This window comes from Vicugna pacos, chromosome 16 (genome assembly GCF_048564905.1).
Source record: "Vicugna pacos chromosome 16, VicPac4, whole genome shotgun sequence".
Taxonomy (NCBI): domain Eukaryota; kingdom Metazoa; phylum Chordata; class Mammalia; order Artiodactyla; family Camelidae; genus Vicugna; species Vicugna pacos.
In genome coordinates, this window is record NC_133002.1 from 50,781,981 (window position 1) to 50,798,786 (window position 16,806).

General features: G+C 34.5%; 1 protein-coding gene across 12 annotated transcripts in view; it reads right to left on the reverse strand.

The window, feature by feature from the left end:
- BPTF (bromodomain PHD finger transcription factor) overlaps positions 1–16,806 on the reverse strand; it is a 127,730-nt gene that overhangs the window by 68,865 nt on the left and 42,059 nt on the right. For 9 of the 12 annotated variants that reach the window (XM_072939437.1, XM_072939436.1, XM_072939434.1 and 6 more), the window contains exons 4-6: positions 12,850–13,053; positions 12,136–12,324; positions 3,280–3,468 (exon numbers count right to left, since the gene is read on the reverse strand). In XM_072939437.1, coding sequence (XP_072795538.1) covers positions 3,280–3,468; positions 12,136–12,324; positions 12,850–13,053 — 582 coding nt within the window. The remainder of the gene's footprint in view (positions 1–3,279; positions 3,469–12,135; positions 12,325–12,849; positions 13,054–16,806) is intronic. The other 3 variants (XM_072939432.1, XM_072939431.1, XM_072939433.1) reach the window with 3 other exon arrangements.

The window sequence follows — 16,806 nt, forward strand, 5'->3', positions numbered from 1 at the left end:
CAGCATCCTATTTCAATTTTTAAAGTCTGGAGCTGGAGAAACAGTCTTGCTTTTTGTATTAGTGAGCAAAGAGGGTATAAATTAAGTTTGGCTACGTTGACCCCACAACATGGAGAAAGTTTTCAGCAATACAATAAGCCCATCCCAGAGCAGGGAAGCATCTGAGAGGAAGACCCATGACCTCCTCTTTTGGCTCCCAGGGTCCAGTAACACACCCAATGCTGTCACTGCCTCTGGACTTTTCAATTTAAGGAGCCAACAAAATTCCCTTTTTAAGCAAGTCTGGTAGATTTCTGTCCCTTGCAACTAACAAATTCTAAATAACCCAGTAGAGTATGTTAAGATTTTGGCCTCAACATACGGCACTGACTACACCAAGATGGAGCAGGAGTCCTGAGTATCTTGCCATCCAGGCTGGAAAGCCAATAACCTTCGATTGATGTGTGGTAGCAAAGCAGTTGGTTAGATTATCAACAATTTTCTCCTGGGTCTCATACCATGATTCTACCCGTGCTGGATTTTGATGCCAACATGTTGAAATACAGTGGCTACTTGTTGGGACCACTTTTGAAATCCTACAATAAAGACGTTTTCGACATCATTTGGTCTAGGTCAGACTTCCTAAAAGCAGAAAGGGAATGGCACTGCATTTTTTTAAAAAGAAGCCCCTCAATTTAGAACCAACAATCCACCACTGCTGAGAGTCAGTCCTTTGCAATTTCGCTAAATTTGGTGCAAAGAAGGGAAAGGAGCAGAAAATTCATCCCTGGGGGTAAGACCAAAAGAAGTCGAGAAAGGGAACAAGGTTGAGGTGGAGGTCACTACACACGCATCCTGCCCAAAGGCCATATTCCTCAGTTACAAAGCAGCGAATCACTGTGGTACAGCCTGCAGGCAGAGTACAGAGCAGCTTTTACTCCAACCTCTGTAGCTCATTGTTTAATGTTATCAGGAGGCAGGGGCCCAGCCAGACTTTGTTCACTTGAGGGCCAGGGCCAGTCTGCTAAGCAGACAAACTGGGCAAATAGAGGGGGTTTACCTTCAGGTGTCCTGAGCCAAGTTTCTGGGCATTAGGTACTACCTAGATTATCTAGGCAATCTATAAGGGGGTGTTACTGCCAGAAAAACTCCAAACCTGTCAAACTGGAAAGTATAATTATTCAAACCTACAGCAATTTCCAGCAGCCCATCCCTGACAGAAGGCAGCTGGATCTAGGCTGTTGTAGCAGAATGGCCTCCAGAAGGGGGATCTTCCCATAAGTGTCTCACTTCCATCATCCCAGAAAACCAATGGAAGCCAGATTTATCAAAGAACATTGTCCACCATCAGAATAATGAGAGTTACAAGTAGTTAAATTCATAATTTGGCTCATAAATTATGAGATCGAGCCAAGCCACATCCAGATGTAATCAAAAATAATACAGAACACACAGAAATCCTAAAAACAATTAAAATCATCAGATGTACTTCTGGGAGAGAAGTTTTTGAAAATTTTTTCAGTTGTGCTTCAGGTCTTTGCATTATGTTTGGCAGAAGCCATTTCTGAATTTGAATACATACGTCTGTGCTGAGCTCGGGTGGAACTGTGGCTGTTTACTGTTTCCTATCTTTACCAGCATCTCTCTTTCTTCGGAAAACCATTCCGACCTCACTCAAATCCTGTATTTTTGATGGAGCCATCAGTCATAATACCTTGCCTGCCCTGGCCACAAGAGTGGGAACAATATGTCCAAGATAGGCCACTCAAATTCCTTCCTCAAGGACTTTTGATTTGAAGCAGGAGTAGGGGCCTTGCCTTTGGGTCACAGACCTTGGAAAGATATGAATACAAACCGCTGGTGCCATCTTCCCTGCCACTTGGAAAAAGCCTGTCTGTATCAGGAGAGAATGAGGTTAACACAGAAATATATGCAGATCCAAAAGGTGAGACAGAAAGAGGAAAACGGAAAGAGTTTTGATACCTGGGGGTCCAGTTACGCCTGATGATGGCTTGGACTTCCCAATTATATGAGCTAATTGAATTCCCTTTTTACTCAAGCTAGTTGAAGCTGATTTGGTCACTTGCAATAGAAAAGGTCCTAATTAAAACAGATCAATCTCATACTATATACAAAATTATACACCAGAAGTATTAAAACAGAGTTATAGAAGTATTATGTAAAATTACTGTAAAATATATGTATATTCTTGGGAGAGGGATGGTCTTCCTTAGTAAGACATAAAATCCAGAGAAATCCTAAAGAAAAAGATTGATAAATTTAACTGCACAAAAAATATTAAAAATTACGTATAAAATAAGAGTTAAAAAACAAGCGATTACTATGTAAGTATATATGTGAAATCAAAGATTAATACCTACAATACATAAAGCATTCCTAAAACTCATTAGGGAAAAATACCAAAACTCAACAGGAAAAAATGAGCAAAAGGTATGAACAAGCAATTCACAGAAAGTTTAACAAAAACATGAAAAGAAACTCAGCCACATTAGTAAGCAAGAATATGCAGATTTTTAAATGAAGTACTTTTCACCATCAGCAAAAATGTAAGAGACAGGTGATGTCAAATACAGGTAAGAATATGAAGAAATACATATGTATATAAATTATTGGCATAAATCCCTTTTAATGTACAATTAAACAGTAGACATCACTATTTTAAAAATGTACCTACCATATGATCCAGCAATTCCACTTAACTGTTTCTATACTGTCAGAAATACTTGCGTAAGTACACAAAGATGTATGCTGAGAAAGTTAAAAAGCACCACTAGTTGTAATAATGGAACAGCCTAAATGTCCATTAATAAACAGTAAATGAATTATAGTTCATTTGTACTGTAGAGTACCATGCAGCAGTTAAAAAAAGAGTAAATTCAGTTGATAACATGAAAACATCCCCTACATGTATGACTGACTGAAAAAAGCAAGATGCAGAACAATACATGCAAAATGATCCCGTTTATATATGTATTAAAAAAAAAACTTTTTGTGAACACACATGTAACTGTACGGAGAAAGATATAAAATGTTACACACCAAATGACGGTGGTTACCTCTGGGGAGGGGGTGTGAAAAACACACGTTTTTTCATATGTGCTTGTATTTTTTTTTTAAACAAAAACAATGAACGCCAGTTCTACTTGTGTTAAAAAAAAAAAAAGAAAAAAGAAAAAAGAAAATCTAAATCTTCCCACCCCCATCAAACTTTTATTTTAAAAATTAAAAATTAAAAAAAAAATTAAAAAGTCTGTTTCAATGCATGAAGTGTATTCTTACCTATCTCTTCTTGAATAGAGACAGGTGTATGAGACTCTCTTTCTCCATTTTCAGGATCATCAGCTGCCTTAGCAGATTCACTCTGGGAAGAATTTAGTTCACTGCTGCTGTTACTGTTTTCCAGATTAGGCTGGATGGAGGTAGTGGTAGCACTAGTGTTACTGCTGTCACATGTCTTGTTAGGTTCTTCTAGAAAAATAGAATATCTGATTTTTAAATTGGAAATTACATCAAAATTACTAATTGTCAGAAAAGACATTTACTTGTTCTAGGATTGCATTACAAAGCTAGATTTTAAAAGGAAGAGCTGCTCATGTATGAATAATGCAATGTATGAAAAGAAATTTGCAAGCAACACCCTATGAATTGCTTCTTTACATCTCTTAACATTAACTCAGAGTCTTATCACCTTAGTCTGCAGGACAAAGCAGACAATCTTCCAAAATAATAAAGTGATATAACTATCTCACAAAACTTATGATGTATCAGATACTGCAGAAGTGATTTTGTTGAGATAATCTCTCAAAATTTGACATTTATATTCTCAATTTTTAGAAAGTATTCAAATATTAGAAACAGAATTAAACAGGATTATTTATCTCTAAGGTTTTCTGCCTGAATTCTACACCCCTAAATTTTACTAGAAGGTAATGCCTAAGTGGCTGTTAATTTCAAGAACAATATAATAGTATCACTAAGAGTATATAGTTCCTAAAAGTATATCAGAATGAACACTGCTGTGAAAAAGCCGAGGTCTTTCCACTGTAGTTCAGAAATCTAGATTGACACAACATTGTAAACTGACTACAACTCAATTTAAAAAAAAAAAAAAGAAAGAAATCTAGAGCCTCTCTGTGCATTTCATTTTGCCACTCTTAACGTACCTTTTAAATCAATCACCTAAATTAAAAAGTGGTTGATATCACAAAGGCTATCTGTTATGTATCATGAGCTCCTAAAATTTTTTTGTGGAAAAAACCCAGCAACCTGATAGAAAAATGGAAAAGACGTGAACAGTGACAAAAGACATGAAAATGGCCTTCAAACATGGAAATAAACTCACTTAATTCAAACTAACAGAAATGAGAAGTAAAATCATTTGGAGAAATGACCTCCCAGCTACCAGACTGGCAAAAAACCTCTCTCACAGTACATTCAGGTAGAGAAGCAGCGGGTTAGGTACTCCCACACACTGCTGAGGGAGTGCAACATCGTGCAAAGTGGATAGAAGGGAACTGACAGTAACTAGAAAAATTACAGATGCGTTTGGTCTTCACCTAGAAATCCCATGTCCAGAAATCTATCCCAAGACATACTGGCAAAAATACTCAATTACTTTTTTACAGAGCTACTCACTGCAGCATTATTTAGAAAGGCAAAAGGCCAGAAGCAAAATGCCCATCAGTAGGGCACTGGCTGAATAAAAAAATGGCACATACGATGAGATATCATGCACCCGAACAAGGACTGAGGAAATCATTGTATCTACATATGAAATGATCTTATGAGTAAATGTAAAAAGAAAGTTACAGGATACTACTTACAGCATGCTAACTGTGACAGAAGGGAAGAGAAATATGAACTTATGGACATATGGTGCTTTTATTTATCAAAAAACATTGGAAGAATAGCCAAAAATAAATATTAAAAAATGGCTACCTATAAGGAAAGGGAAAGAAATGGCTGCCTAGAGAGGGAAGGGACAAAGCTAAAGATTATCTGAATATATAGTTACACAGTTTGACTTTGGAATCATGTAAATGTTTCCCATTTTAAAAAAAAATTAAAGTTAGAAATGCAATCATTAAAAACTGAAAACAAACTGAAACAAAACAAGCTAACTATATATGAAGTTGTCAGCAGTAACCATACAGAGAAAAAGATTATTTCAAGTGAATTTGGAGCACAGTATTCTGACTGTACGTTCTTACTGGAAATATGGTATAAAGACAAATTAAGAGCTGCAAAAAAAATTCTAAATGTCATTCAGTAGTCTTACTGTGAGGAATATTGGTATTATGAAATTACTATGATATTTAAACCATTTCCCCTCATTACTATTATTATTGCAAATCAGGATATTAATAATTATATTAATACTACAGTATTATTATTAATGAACATCCATATCGAGATAAAGCAAATACACTATTAAGTTACTGCTGTTAGGAACTAAGGCTTTTGGTATAAGGGAAAAGATACACAAGTGTAAAAACACAAACTAAGTATGTAATCTTTGATCTGAATTTGAAATGCCAAAATGAATTGGTCTTTTTCTGTTCTAAAATACGTATTTCCTAACACTACCACCAAAAAATCTGAGAGGCAGTGAGAGCCCAAGAGCAGTAAACACTCGTGGGCCCAAATTGTAGTCTCTAAATATTATTCCCCACTAGAAGGGACCAGGGCTTCTTGCAGGTCTGGGGTAGGAAGTGTGTAAGCTAAGCCTCAGACGTCTTACTCTGCCAAAAAGCAAAGAACCTTAAGGAGGACTACAGGGATCATGCACAGCAAAAGGACTCAAAAGCCAACAGGAAGGGGCTCCCAATGATCAATACAAGCAAAATGAATGGTAACGACAACTGACTGAAACACACTGAATATATAAAGACCCACGAGTTCAGACAGACATGTAAAATGAGAAAGTTGTGCCCTTCCCGCAAAAGTCCGTAACTCATGAATCATCACTGAAGATAATTGGACACCAACTCCTAACTCTGAAAATCAGATTTTAAGAAAAATAATTAAGCATTTACTCCTACTCTAATTATATTTCAAGGTATTCAAATAGCCTTAATGAGGGAAAATTCCTTACAGAAGAATTTCAGTTAAAAAATACTGAAAAAATGATAGAACTAGAAATCACATAACTTTCAAATAGATAACTGATTTTGAAATTCACTGATCAATCTCAGCGTTTGTAAAGGTAAAACATACAGACATCATGAGCCTTTTGATGCAATATGATGGGAAATACCTAGAACATAGTTTATGAAATATTCTTGCCAAAAATACTTGAAAATGAATTTAATCAAGACTTTAAAACAAATTAAACAACACTAGGAAGAGGAAAGATAAATCCTGGATGTGGGATATTCCATGGAGGATATCCTAGGATCCTTCAGCAAATCAACAGCATGGGGGGCTGCGGGGGAGAAGAGAGAGTCATGGAAGAGAAGAGTGCTCTAGATTAAGAGACTCAGTAGATATAAAAGCAAATGTCATGTCGTATGGGGATCTTATTTGGAGTTATTTAAAACACAGCAAATATTTAACAAAATCTTTAAATGAGAAAATTTAAATTGACTGGACAGTAGATGACATTAAGGAATTGTTGTCCATTTTACTAAAATAATAATGGCACTTAAATTATGTAAGAAAATGTCCATATTCTTCAGAGATGTACGTAGTACTGATTATAACATGATGTCTGGGATTTGCTTTAAAATACTGCAGTAGGAAACAACCCAAATTCACATCAACAGGAAAGGGGATAAATAAACTGTGGTATAGTTCCACAGAGGAATATTATAATGCAGTTACTATGAAAGAACTCCAGCAACATACATTAGTAACATAAAGTGAAAAAATTAAGACCCCCCCCAAAGTCACACTTAACACAGTATACTTAACACAACACACTTGCTATAAAGTTTAAAACAACCAAAACAGTTTTTAGCAAACCATGTAGATCAACTCAATGAAGCAAGAGTATGTGAGTTACACAGCACTTTGACCTCCAGTATTAACAGTCTTAATTCTACTGGATTTCCCTTATAAAAAGGAAACAAAATGTTAGCACAGGATTCAGAGTGACAATCACTGCAGGCAGGAGAGAAGGATGCAGGGGATGGGACTAAGGAAGTGGTCTGACGCAGGTTAGTTTGAAAGCAGGACTTAGCTTTTTGCTTTGGGTGATAGGTTCCTAGATGTTTATTTCACTAACAAAGATAATTTCAAACATGAATGAATAAATTAAGGGGGACTATGAAATGACCAGTGATGAGTGCAATTAACTAAGGACTATGATTTATCTAATAGTGCATACCTATGGTCAAAGGGGGACATTTAAAAAAATTTGGAGCCTCCTTCCCAAAAAAAACAAAATATCAATGATTTTAAAATCTAAGTGTTAGATCTACGGGGGAGGGGTCATCATACTATTTTCAATTTTTGTGCATGTTTGAAAATAAGAACTTCTGTGCATGTTCATAATAAGAAAATTTTATATGAAAGACAGAAATGGCAAATTTAAAATCTGACAGCTGCAAGCCAGTAATATAATCAGCTAACCCATGTTGGAAAACGCATATATTTGGAAGAAAAGAAGTCTCACACAAATAGCATCAAATTCCTCACTAATCATTCCTTTCACAGCTGTGGCTCTGGTTCTGTAAAGCGCAGTATTCCTAATCTGTAATCGTCTAAAAACCATCTTCTCAAGTAATGCAACAGCATAGAAAGACATCCCCTCATTTATGAGCTCAAAATTCAGAGTGCGTTTTCTCACAGAACTGTAAGAAAAAGTGATTCGATTCTAGACCAGCCCACAAAAAAACTTTTTTTTAGCATATAATACACCCCAAGCATGGTTTTAACTAAGAAAATAATTCTGGGATAGGAATTTCAGAGATTCGGACTATAGATATCTTAAAATACTTCAGAGAAAGTGCTCTCTGATATTAGGAAGATAATGGAACTTCATAAAAGAGCAGGCAGACAGTCCCTCATCAAGGTGTTCTAATCTAAAAAATCCTGTTAATCCACTGAAAGCAAACTGAGTTCAGAATCTATCCATTTAAATTTTCAAGGCGTTAATGAGCTAGGGACTATTATAACCCATAATACACAGTTCTGTTAATTTGTCTTAAGTGGAAAACAGTGTATTTCCTCATTTCAGTTTAAAATGCTGACTTTGTTCTAGAACTCTTTACTTCATTAAGCTATAGGATTAAAGAAGTCTCAAGCATTTGCTTCAAAACACCATAAAGAAGATATCACCTGCCACAAGTCCTCATAGTCCAAAAATTCTAGACCAGACGCTAAAACCAAACATATTAAAAAGAATAAGAAATAAAAGAGCAATATGTAGCTACAGAACCTCCAAAAGCCATTTTCAATCAATTCAATGAGGAAAAAGTATGTGGGCAATACATCAGTTCAGCACCTAATATTCAAAAGCCTCTTATATCCACTGAGTTTCCCTTGTAATAAAACTCAAACCTAAAGCAAAGTACTATCTTTTAAGATATCATTTATCCCAAAAAGTTAAGAAATACGTTAAATCAACATGTCTTACAGTTCAACATTATAGATGTTAGAGTCGCAATACATCCATGGAAACATTTTCAAAGCAATTAAAAATAGTTATGGAAATAAAGCCAGTTTTATCTACTGCTGATGTTTTCTTAATCCCAGGTATTAAATCTAAAGGCATAACTTAAATAAAACAAACGCTGTCTGCATTATATGTCTGAATACAAATTCTCAATAGTGAATTTGAATTTGAACTTAAAATACTGGAAAGACACACTTCCCTCTTTCCCCTTATAAACTGAAAAATCAACATTCTAGAACAAAAAGCTTCAAATCTAAAATCCAGAACAAAAGTGTAATTCTGAAATTGGGCTTTTTGTTAACTACAAAGAAGTTATATTGAATAATAAACAGCACACTTGCTGTAAGAAGTCATTTTTGGCAGCACAATTATTTTCATGAACTGAAATGAAGTGTCTGGAGTGTAGACACAGGGGGACACATGTGAGAAACAGGTATTCAGAGATTAACCATATAAAGTGATGTTTACCAACATTTCCCAAAATATGGTCTAACTTTTCAGTTTAATCTTCAGTCTCAGGCACATAAAATCTTTCTAATCACTCATCATACCCAATTTGAAATCATGAAATCTGCCCATTTTTCTGATGTTCTCACTCCCACAGATTTTTAGACTATAGATTTCTAATTTTTTCTCTGCATAATGCTGCCTGTCATAAGAAAATGATAGCGCTCTCTGGTAAGACTTTAAAAAATATAGTTTGAAATTCAAAAAATATATTTTATATAAAGATATTCTAAAGTAGAGGTATTTCTAAAGAGATTTTAAATTCTCAAGTTATTTTTACAGATTTTTCTATTCCAGAAAAGATACACAATACAAATACTAATCAAAATAGAGCTGTTACAGTTTAGGAATATTATTACAGATAAAGGACATTACACAATGATAAAGTCAGTTCAAAAAATATAAAAATTATGTGTACCTAACAACACAGCTTCAAACTACATAAGGCAAAAACTAAAAATATTCAAAAGAGAAAAAGGCAATCTCACAGTAAATAGTTAGAAATAACATAAAAGTATCTTGCAGGGAGGGAAGAAAAATAACAAGGATTTGAAAAACACAATTAAAAACCTTGACCTAATTGTCCCATACTGCACCCAAAAACTGAAAATAAATATCCTCTTCAAGTGTATGTGAGATAGTTAATCAATGTAAACCAAATGTTGGACCACAAAACAAGCCTCAACAAATCTTAAGGGACATAAACCATATATAGATTGTTATCTGACTACACTGGGTTGAACTAGAAATCAGTAACAAAACGATAACTCAAAAATCTCCAAATGTTTGGGTATTAAGCAATACATTGCTAAATAAGCGATGGGTTTTTTTTAAAAAACACATCATAAAGGAAATTGGGAAATATTCTAAACTGAATGACAAAGACAAAATTATATATGAAAATTTATGGGATGCAGCTACAGCAGTACCTAGAGGGAAACTTACAACCTTGACAACAGACATAGAAAAATAAAAACTATAAATCATTAAAGCATCCATCTTAAGAAGCTAGGAGAAAAAATAATAAAGAGGGTATGAGAAATTACTGGAGATAGTGGATACATTTATGCCATAGATTGTGGCAATGGATCCACAGTGTGTATTTCTCTCCAAACTCATCAAGTTGTATACATTAAATATGTACAGCTTTTTGTATGTCAATTATACCATAACAGAGTGGTTTAGGGGGAAAAAAGCGAAGAAGAAAAATTCACAAAAATGAAAAGAAAAGGAATGTAATAAAGATTTTTTTACAACCAGAAAAAGCATACTAATAGGATCAACAAAGCCAAAAGTTATTTTTCTTTCAAGACTAATAAAATTTGTTAGGTCTTGTGAAATGATTAAAAAAGAAAACAGAGAACCAACTTCTGGATAAAAAAGATAACATCACTACAGATCCTGTAGACATTAAAAGGACAGGATGTTACTATGCCAATGAAATTTAAAATTTAGATGAAGTGGGTAGATTCCTAGAAAAATGAAAACTTACTAAAATTGACACAAGAAAACAACAGAAAATATGAATAACCCACAGTCTACCACAGAAATGACATCTACAGTTAATAACTGTCCCACAACAAAAACTCCAGGACCAGATGACTTTAGCAAACATTTAAAGAATAAATGCCAACCCACAGAAACTCTTACAGATAAAAGGAAAAGTGGGAGTTTGTACCAACTCATTTTATGAGGCCAGCACAGTCTAGGCACCAAGTCCTGACACAGACACTATCAGAGAAGGAACCTATAAGCCAATCTCATTCATGAAAGCGGATGCAAAAATCCTAAACAAAATATTAAAAAATCGAATACAACAATACTTTAGAACAAAAATATATTACAACCAAGTTGTGTTTATTCCAGGAACATGAGATTGGGTTAAAAGTTTTAAAAAAATCAACACAGAAACTTCTGCTTTCAGTCAAGATGGAGTAGAGGGACTGGACTGACCCTGACCAGTGATACAACCATAAATAAAAGAAGAGACCACTTAATAGAAATAAAAGAAGTGACAGGCACTTCAGAAAAGAAGATATCCAAATGACACATACATTCGTATACATACACACACACACACACAGACACACAAAATATGACATACACACACATACACAAAAAGGTGCTCAACATCCTTAGTCACCAGGGAATTGCAAGTTCAAATCACAATAAGATATCACTAAGTTCCTATCAGAATGACCAAAATAAAGAGGAAAAAAAATAAAGGCAAAGAATTACATAGTATTCTTAAAATACATAGAGAAATTCTTTAAGGATTCCCATCAAAGTATTAACTATAATTCCTGATTTTTGATGAGATCAGCAGTGTTTATTTTCTTGTTTTGCTCATCTAAATTTTCTAATTTGTTTTTCAAAAAATACATATAATACCCTATAATAAATTTTTTTCATTTTTAAAAATGGCAAAAGGAAAGACATGACATTCTTGGTGTGATGTAACTTATTTTGAATATAATTTTAATTTTAAAAAGTTTAAAATATTTATTACTGGTTAACTTACATTTCCATGTCAAAATATATCTTACAAAAAATGTTTATGACAATGGTTTACTATCGTAACATTATGGTTTAAAATGTTTAAAAAAACTTACATGACCACATACATGCAAACGTAAAATTAATCTGTTAGTAAATATAGAACTGGAATGGTCAGATCATTCAACATTGAGCCATTAGTATGTAAGTACTTAAAACCAAAATATCTGCCACTATGGTTTGATGATTAAAATATAAAAATAAGTCTATTAGACAAAAACAGCTAAATGAACTTTTTAAAGCATGAATATTATGATGAGTTTCAAGCACTAAATGCAAGAACATTTGTCAAACTCCAAATGTTAGGTGACAATTTAGCAATAAGGGATGGCACTTATGTAAGCAAGCAGCATGAATGAAAACATACTTTAAAGTTTTAGGTGACATTCAGCTTTTACTCAAAAGGGAAGGATTTCCCCCCCATTACAGAGGCATTGATACACTGCCGTCTGTACCTGGCACATCCTGGGGGAGCTCAGATGCCACCTTCTTCTCTGCCATGTTGCTGCTATCATGGGTTTCTGAGAGACACCCCACAGGACTCCTCCCTTCAGAGGGACTAGTCTCTTCTGAAGAAGCATTTGTTGTGTTGTCGCCAAGATTTGCTGACACAGAGTTACCTTTATCCCCAACTTCTGTTGGCTCTACAGTAAAATGCACAACAAAACTTTAAAGATATCCTTTAAAACTGCTTTAGGACAAGTGGCCACATTTAGTCAACTATGAAAAATGAATGATCATCAAAAAACCTTTTACTCGATGGCCATTTTGAAGCAATTAGATTCTGGGATAGTTCTGCAATAGGTAATCTAAAAGGCATTTAAGAATATTTAATATATCAAGAATGTTTAAAAAGTTAATTTTAAAATGAACATATTTTATCACATACCAAAGTGCATATTCTGGTACAAAAGTAGTATTTTTTTCACCAACAAATCTCACAGGGAAATGGCACCTTGTTAGAAAGTATAAATAGAGATGGGGTATAACATTATAGCAAATCCACCAATATATTAAAACTCATTACGATGATTAAGCATGCTATAAGGAGGAAATGTAAAATTAAATAGCTGTTTATAATAAAAAAGATTCATTTTCATTTTGCAAGCAAAACTGGAGACTTCATAACACTGATGAAATATTTCTTTTTAACCAAGTAATGCTTTTACCCTCAGATTTTCCTTGCTCAGGATCGTCATCTGCTGTTTTGTCATCATTGTCTTTTTCAAGGGACTGGTCTTCAAACTCCTCTCTGCTTTTCTCAGTGTCTTTGGAGTTATTCTCAGTCTCATTCTTGTCCTTTTCTATTTCTTCTGGGCTTCTAACAATATCAATGTCTCCCTTTTTTGCTCTTATGGATTCCAAAATTTCTTCTACAATAAAATAAAACATTATGTTTCCATATATACCAAATATAAAAGTATTACAAATGCCACTTAAGAGTTTTAATAGAAGTTATTAAAGTTAAATTTGTTAAAAGCATTAGAACTATGAAATAAGGGTCAAGATTACCAATAAAATTCTGATGTTTAGAAAACTCAATCAATTTGTTTATCTTCACTTCTAAAAAATACATGCTAATTACAGGCTCTAATTTCTTTTAAAAGAAAAAAGAAAGAAAGAAAAATTAGTCTACCTCTTAAAGCTGAGATTGATAGAGATTACTGTCATATCCTCTGCCATATGAGAAAAACTGTAAATTGACACAGACTGGGCAGTGTGGGACAGTGACAGAAACCTAGAGACGCATGACCTAGACTTGAATTAGCTATGTGAGCCTGCAAGCTACTTGACCCTAAGGCCTCCACTGTAAAAAGAGAAAACAGAGGCGCATTTGGAAACATTTCTCTCTGCAGTCCCTAAGTTTCTGCTCACTCAATCCCTAAGGGCTCTCATCTTCTTTCAACTTGGGCAGAGTAATATACTACAGTCTGGTGCAGACCACAGGGACTCCTGGATATTAATGATATTCTTTGGGTTATGGTCCATTACTATCATTTTTTATTTTGTTGCTCAAACTGTTCCAGCTTTGGCCATTGGGAGCTTTTCCAGGTTAGACCTGTATCCTTTAACCATCATTCATTCATTGATTCAGTATTTTCGTACTTACCAGGACTACAAGATGCTCCAGACTCACCTTGTATTTTCCCTGCCCCAGCCCTACAATCCATCACCTCTCAAGGAGCCTTCTTTTTTTTTTTTTTATAAATCAGAGAGTGATATCTATCAGAGAATGATGTTTAGAAGTTATGATCTGGGCACTATGTGTACTTGTTACAACAAGGGTGTCACTGCTTCTACACTCTCTCCATCAACAGAGCTAGGAAATGTACGCATGGATGCTAACCCATGTATATACACACATCAATTGCATCTCTCTGTCGGGGGAGGGGGGTACCTGTGTGGTTCATTCAAGCATTGCTCTGTTGTTTCTCTAACTTGTCTCTCTGACAGAAGTTCTGCTTTCATTATCTACAATATATCTATTTATTTAGTCACTCCTATTATACACAGTAAATTAGTTTCAGAGTTGCTAAGCTGTACTCCCATGAAAAATAAATTTACCAACTAGAGTGCAGTGTTTGTGAACAAGAAGAAACATGTTTAATGCCAATGACATGCACTCATTAGACTTCTTTTGGGGTTTTAAAATTTCCTTTGTTTAAATGTTCTCTACTTTCATTTTCATCAATATTTCTTAAATTGTAGGTTTCTAGAATGTTTGCTAGGATTGAAAAACCTTGTAAAGTCATCACTGAAAAACACTGATCTTTCTGGTAAAATGATTACACTTGAGGTGGTTGGAGTTGATTCCTTACTCTCTCTCAGTCTCTATTCCTAATTCCTTTAAGAGTTAAGAAGCCAGTGATTATATGATCATGTAAGTCAGCTATAGGGCAACAATTTCAAAGAGAGGAATTCCAATTGTTATATTTTCTATCTTCCTCTTCATCCATGTCATCCCAGGATCCTTTTTTACATCATTTCCTCTCACCTGTCTGTACGCACTGCTTGTAGTTCCTGTGTGCCCTGGCTGCATTTACTCTTGCTAAGTACACTAAACCTATCAATGGAAGTATCTCATCTCAGTCACTCTTTTTAAAAGATATTTATATGTAGAAAAAGAAATTATAAGTACCAATCATCTGCTTTTCTTAGAGCCATGTTATTTCTTACTTTCAGACATAGCTCCACCCTGATCTTCAACTCCCAGCTTTTCCCAACCAAACTCTTATATCCCTCTCAATTTCCCTAGTGTCATTTACTGGAAGTGAACAACATTCTTTTTTTTAACCTAATTATTAGATGACTTAAGTTAGATGAAAAGCACAGGCAGAATGACCAAAGGTCTCTGATTTTCTATAAAGGTTCTAGTTTCAAATATTCTCTCTTGTGAACCACTCTATCAAGCATACACGTATTTATCAGCCTATATGTGCTTGTTTTCAGTTCTAAAACTATGGTACTCAGAGCCATAGAAAAACAGACCAAAAAAGTCAGGGAGAGAAAAAATATACATATTAAAGATGAAAGAAGAAATAATCAATTTAGGTTATAACGGATCTACAATAAATATGCATAAACATATATGTCCTATACATTGCAGGAATATTTCAAAACTATACAGAAAGAAATAACCTAACAGATTTTAAAAACTATCTCCTCTTAGAAAAGTTTATTCCAAAAATAAACTTCCTTCAAAGAAGCAAAATAAAGCATTACAAAACAAAATCACCAAAAGGGTATATGACAAAATAAACACAATAAACTATTTATAGTTACAAATATATAATAAACTATAGAATCCAGATGATGGGCTTATGGGTGTTTACTGTATAATTCTTTCAGCCTTCTGTACGTCCGAGATTTTTTTGTGAAATATTAGGAAAAAACAGAAAAGAAAAATTCAACTATCAAAAACAGAATTAAACTCTCCTCAAGTGGACATATATGTATATAAAAGCCAGACGGCTAAACATCTCAAAGGATTTATACTATCTGAGAAGTTAAAAATGTCAAGTCGTAAGGATGAGCTGTGATTCTGAAATCAATGTTATGATACCACAAATTATTCTTGGCTATTTCAAAAGCCCAGTGGCTTTTTTTTTTTTCAATCTCATAAAATTCCAAGTTAAACAATACCACTAGATAGTATTTTGGGTATTTACCTGGGCTGGATGCTCCTAAACTGACTATCATAGCCAAGATGTTGGTTGCTAGAGAGAGCAAATAAAAGTAATGGTGGCAAACCAGTGTTTTAGTGGGGGAATCCCTCTATCTGAATGTTTAATTCGTTGCCAATACATTCCTTAGAAAGCTGCTGAGAGGATTAAAGGCTTGTAAAACACCTAGGTGAACACCTGGCCCACAGTAGGTACTCAAAAATGTTAGTTTCCCCTTCTCTTCCCCATCAATTTTCAATTCTTGTGAATCCCTCCTCCTCTAGTACCACGTTGGTTGCACCTTACAAAAAAAAGAGAGGGGGAGAAAAAAGAAAAAAGGAAAAAAAGAAGAAAAATGTCACTCTTTGTTTAGATCTCACTGTTAAATCCAAGGTGCAGTTTACCTTATTTGAATTAACTCTAGTTTTATTAAGAGGGTGGCTGCACACAAACCGTGGCCTAACCCTGGCTCTAAGAACATATTGTGTCCTAACACTCAGAGCTCTCTCTGCTAGCTTCCATTATTATAAAACGCTTAACTAATTTTACAATTTTATACACAGACAAGCTCACTCTAGAAAATTCTAATTCAACACACTTGATAAAAACAACTTCACATTGCTTTTGAGGGGACCACATGGTTCTTCACTATTGCACTAAAAGCTGAGAATGCAAGAGAGCAAGAAGGGATTTGTCAATTTTAACACCATGATTCATGAAAAGAAATTAAGAGGGGAAGTAACCTGACTGAAACTTATAAAACTTTCTATTATTTGATCTATAGTATGGAAGGGAGTGAGACAGGGATCATATGACTGCGATTAACCTCCCCAAAGAATTCTGATGAGTAACACTTATCTGATGAAAAAAAAACCCAGATCAAATAGAAAAGTACTTCCAATGACCAGGTATGAATAAACATAGTCCTTGGTAACTAAGTCTGCTAGTTTCTGAAGACAAAGT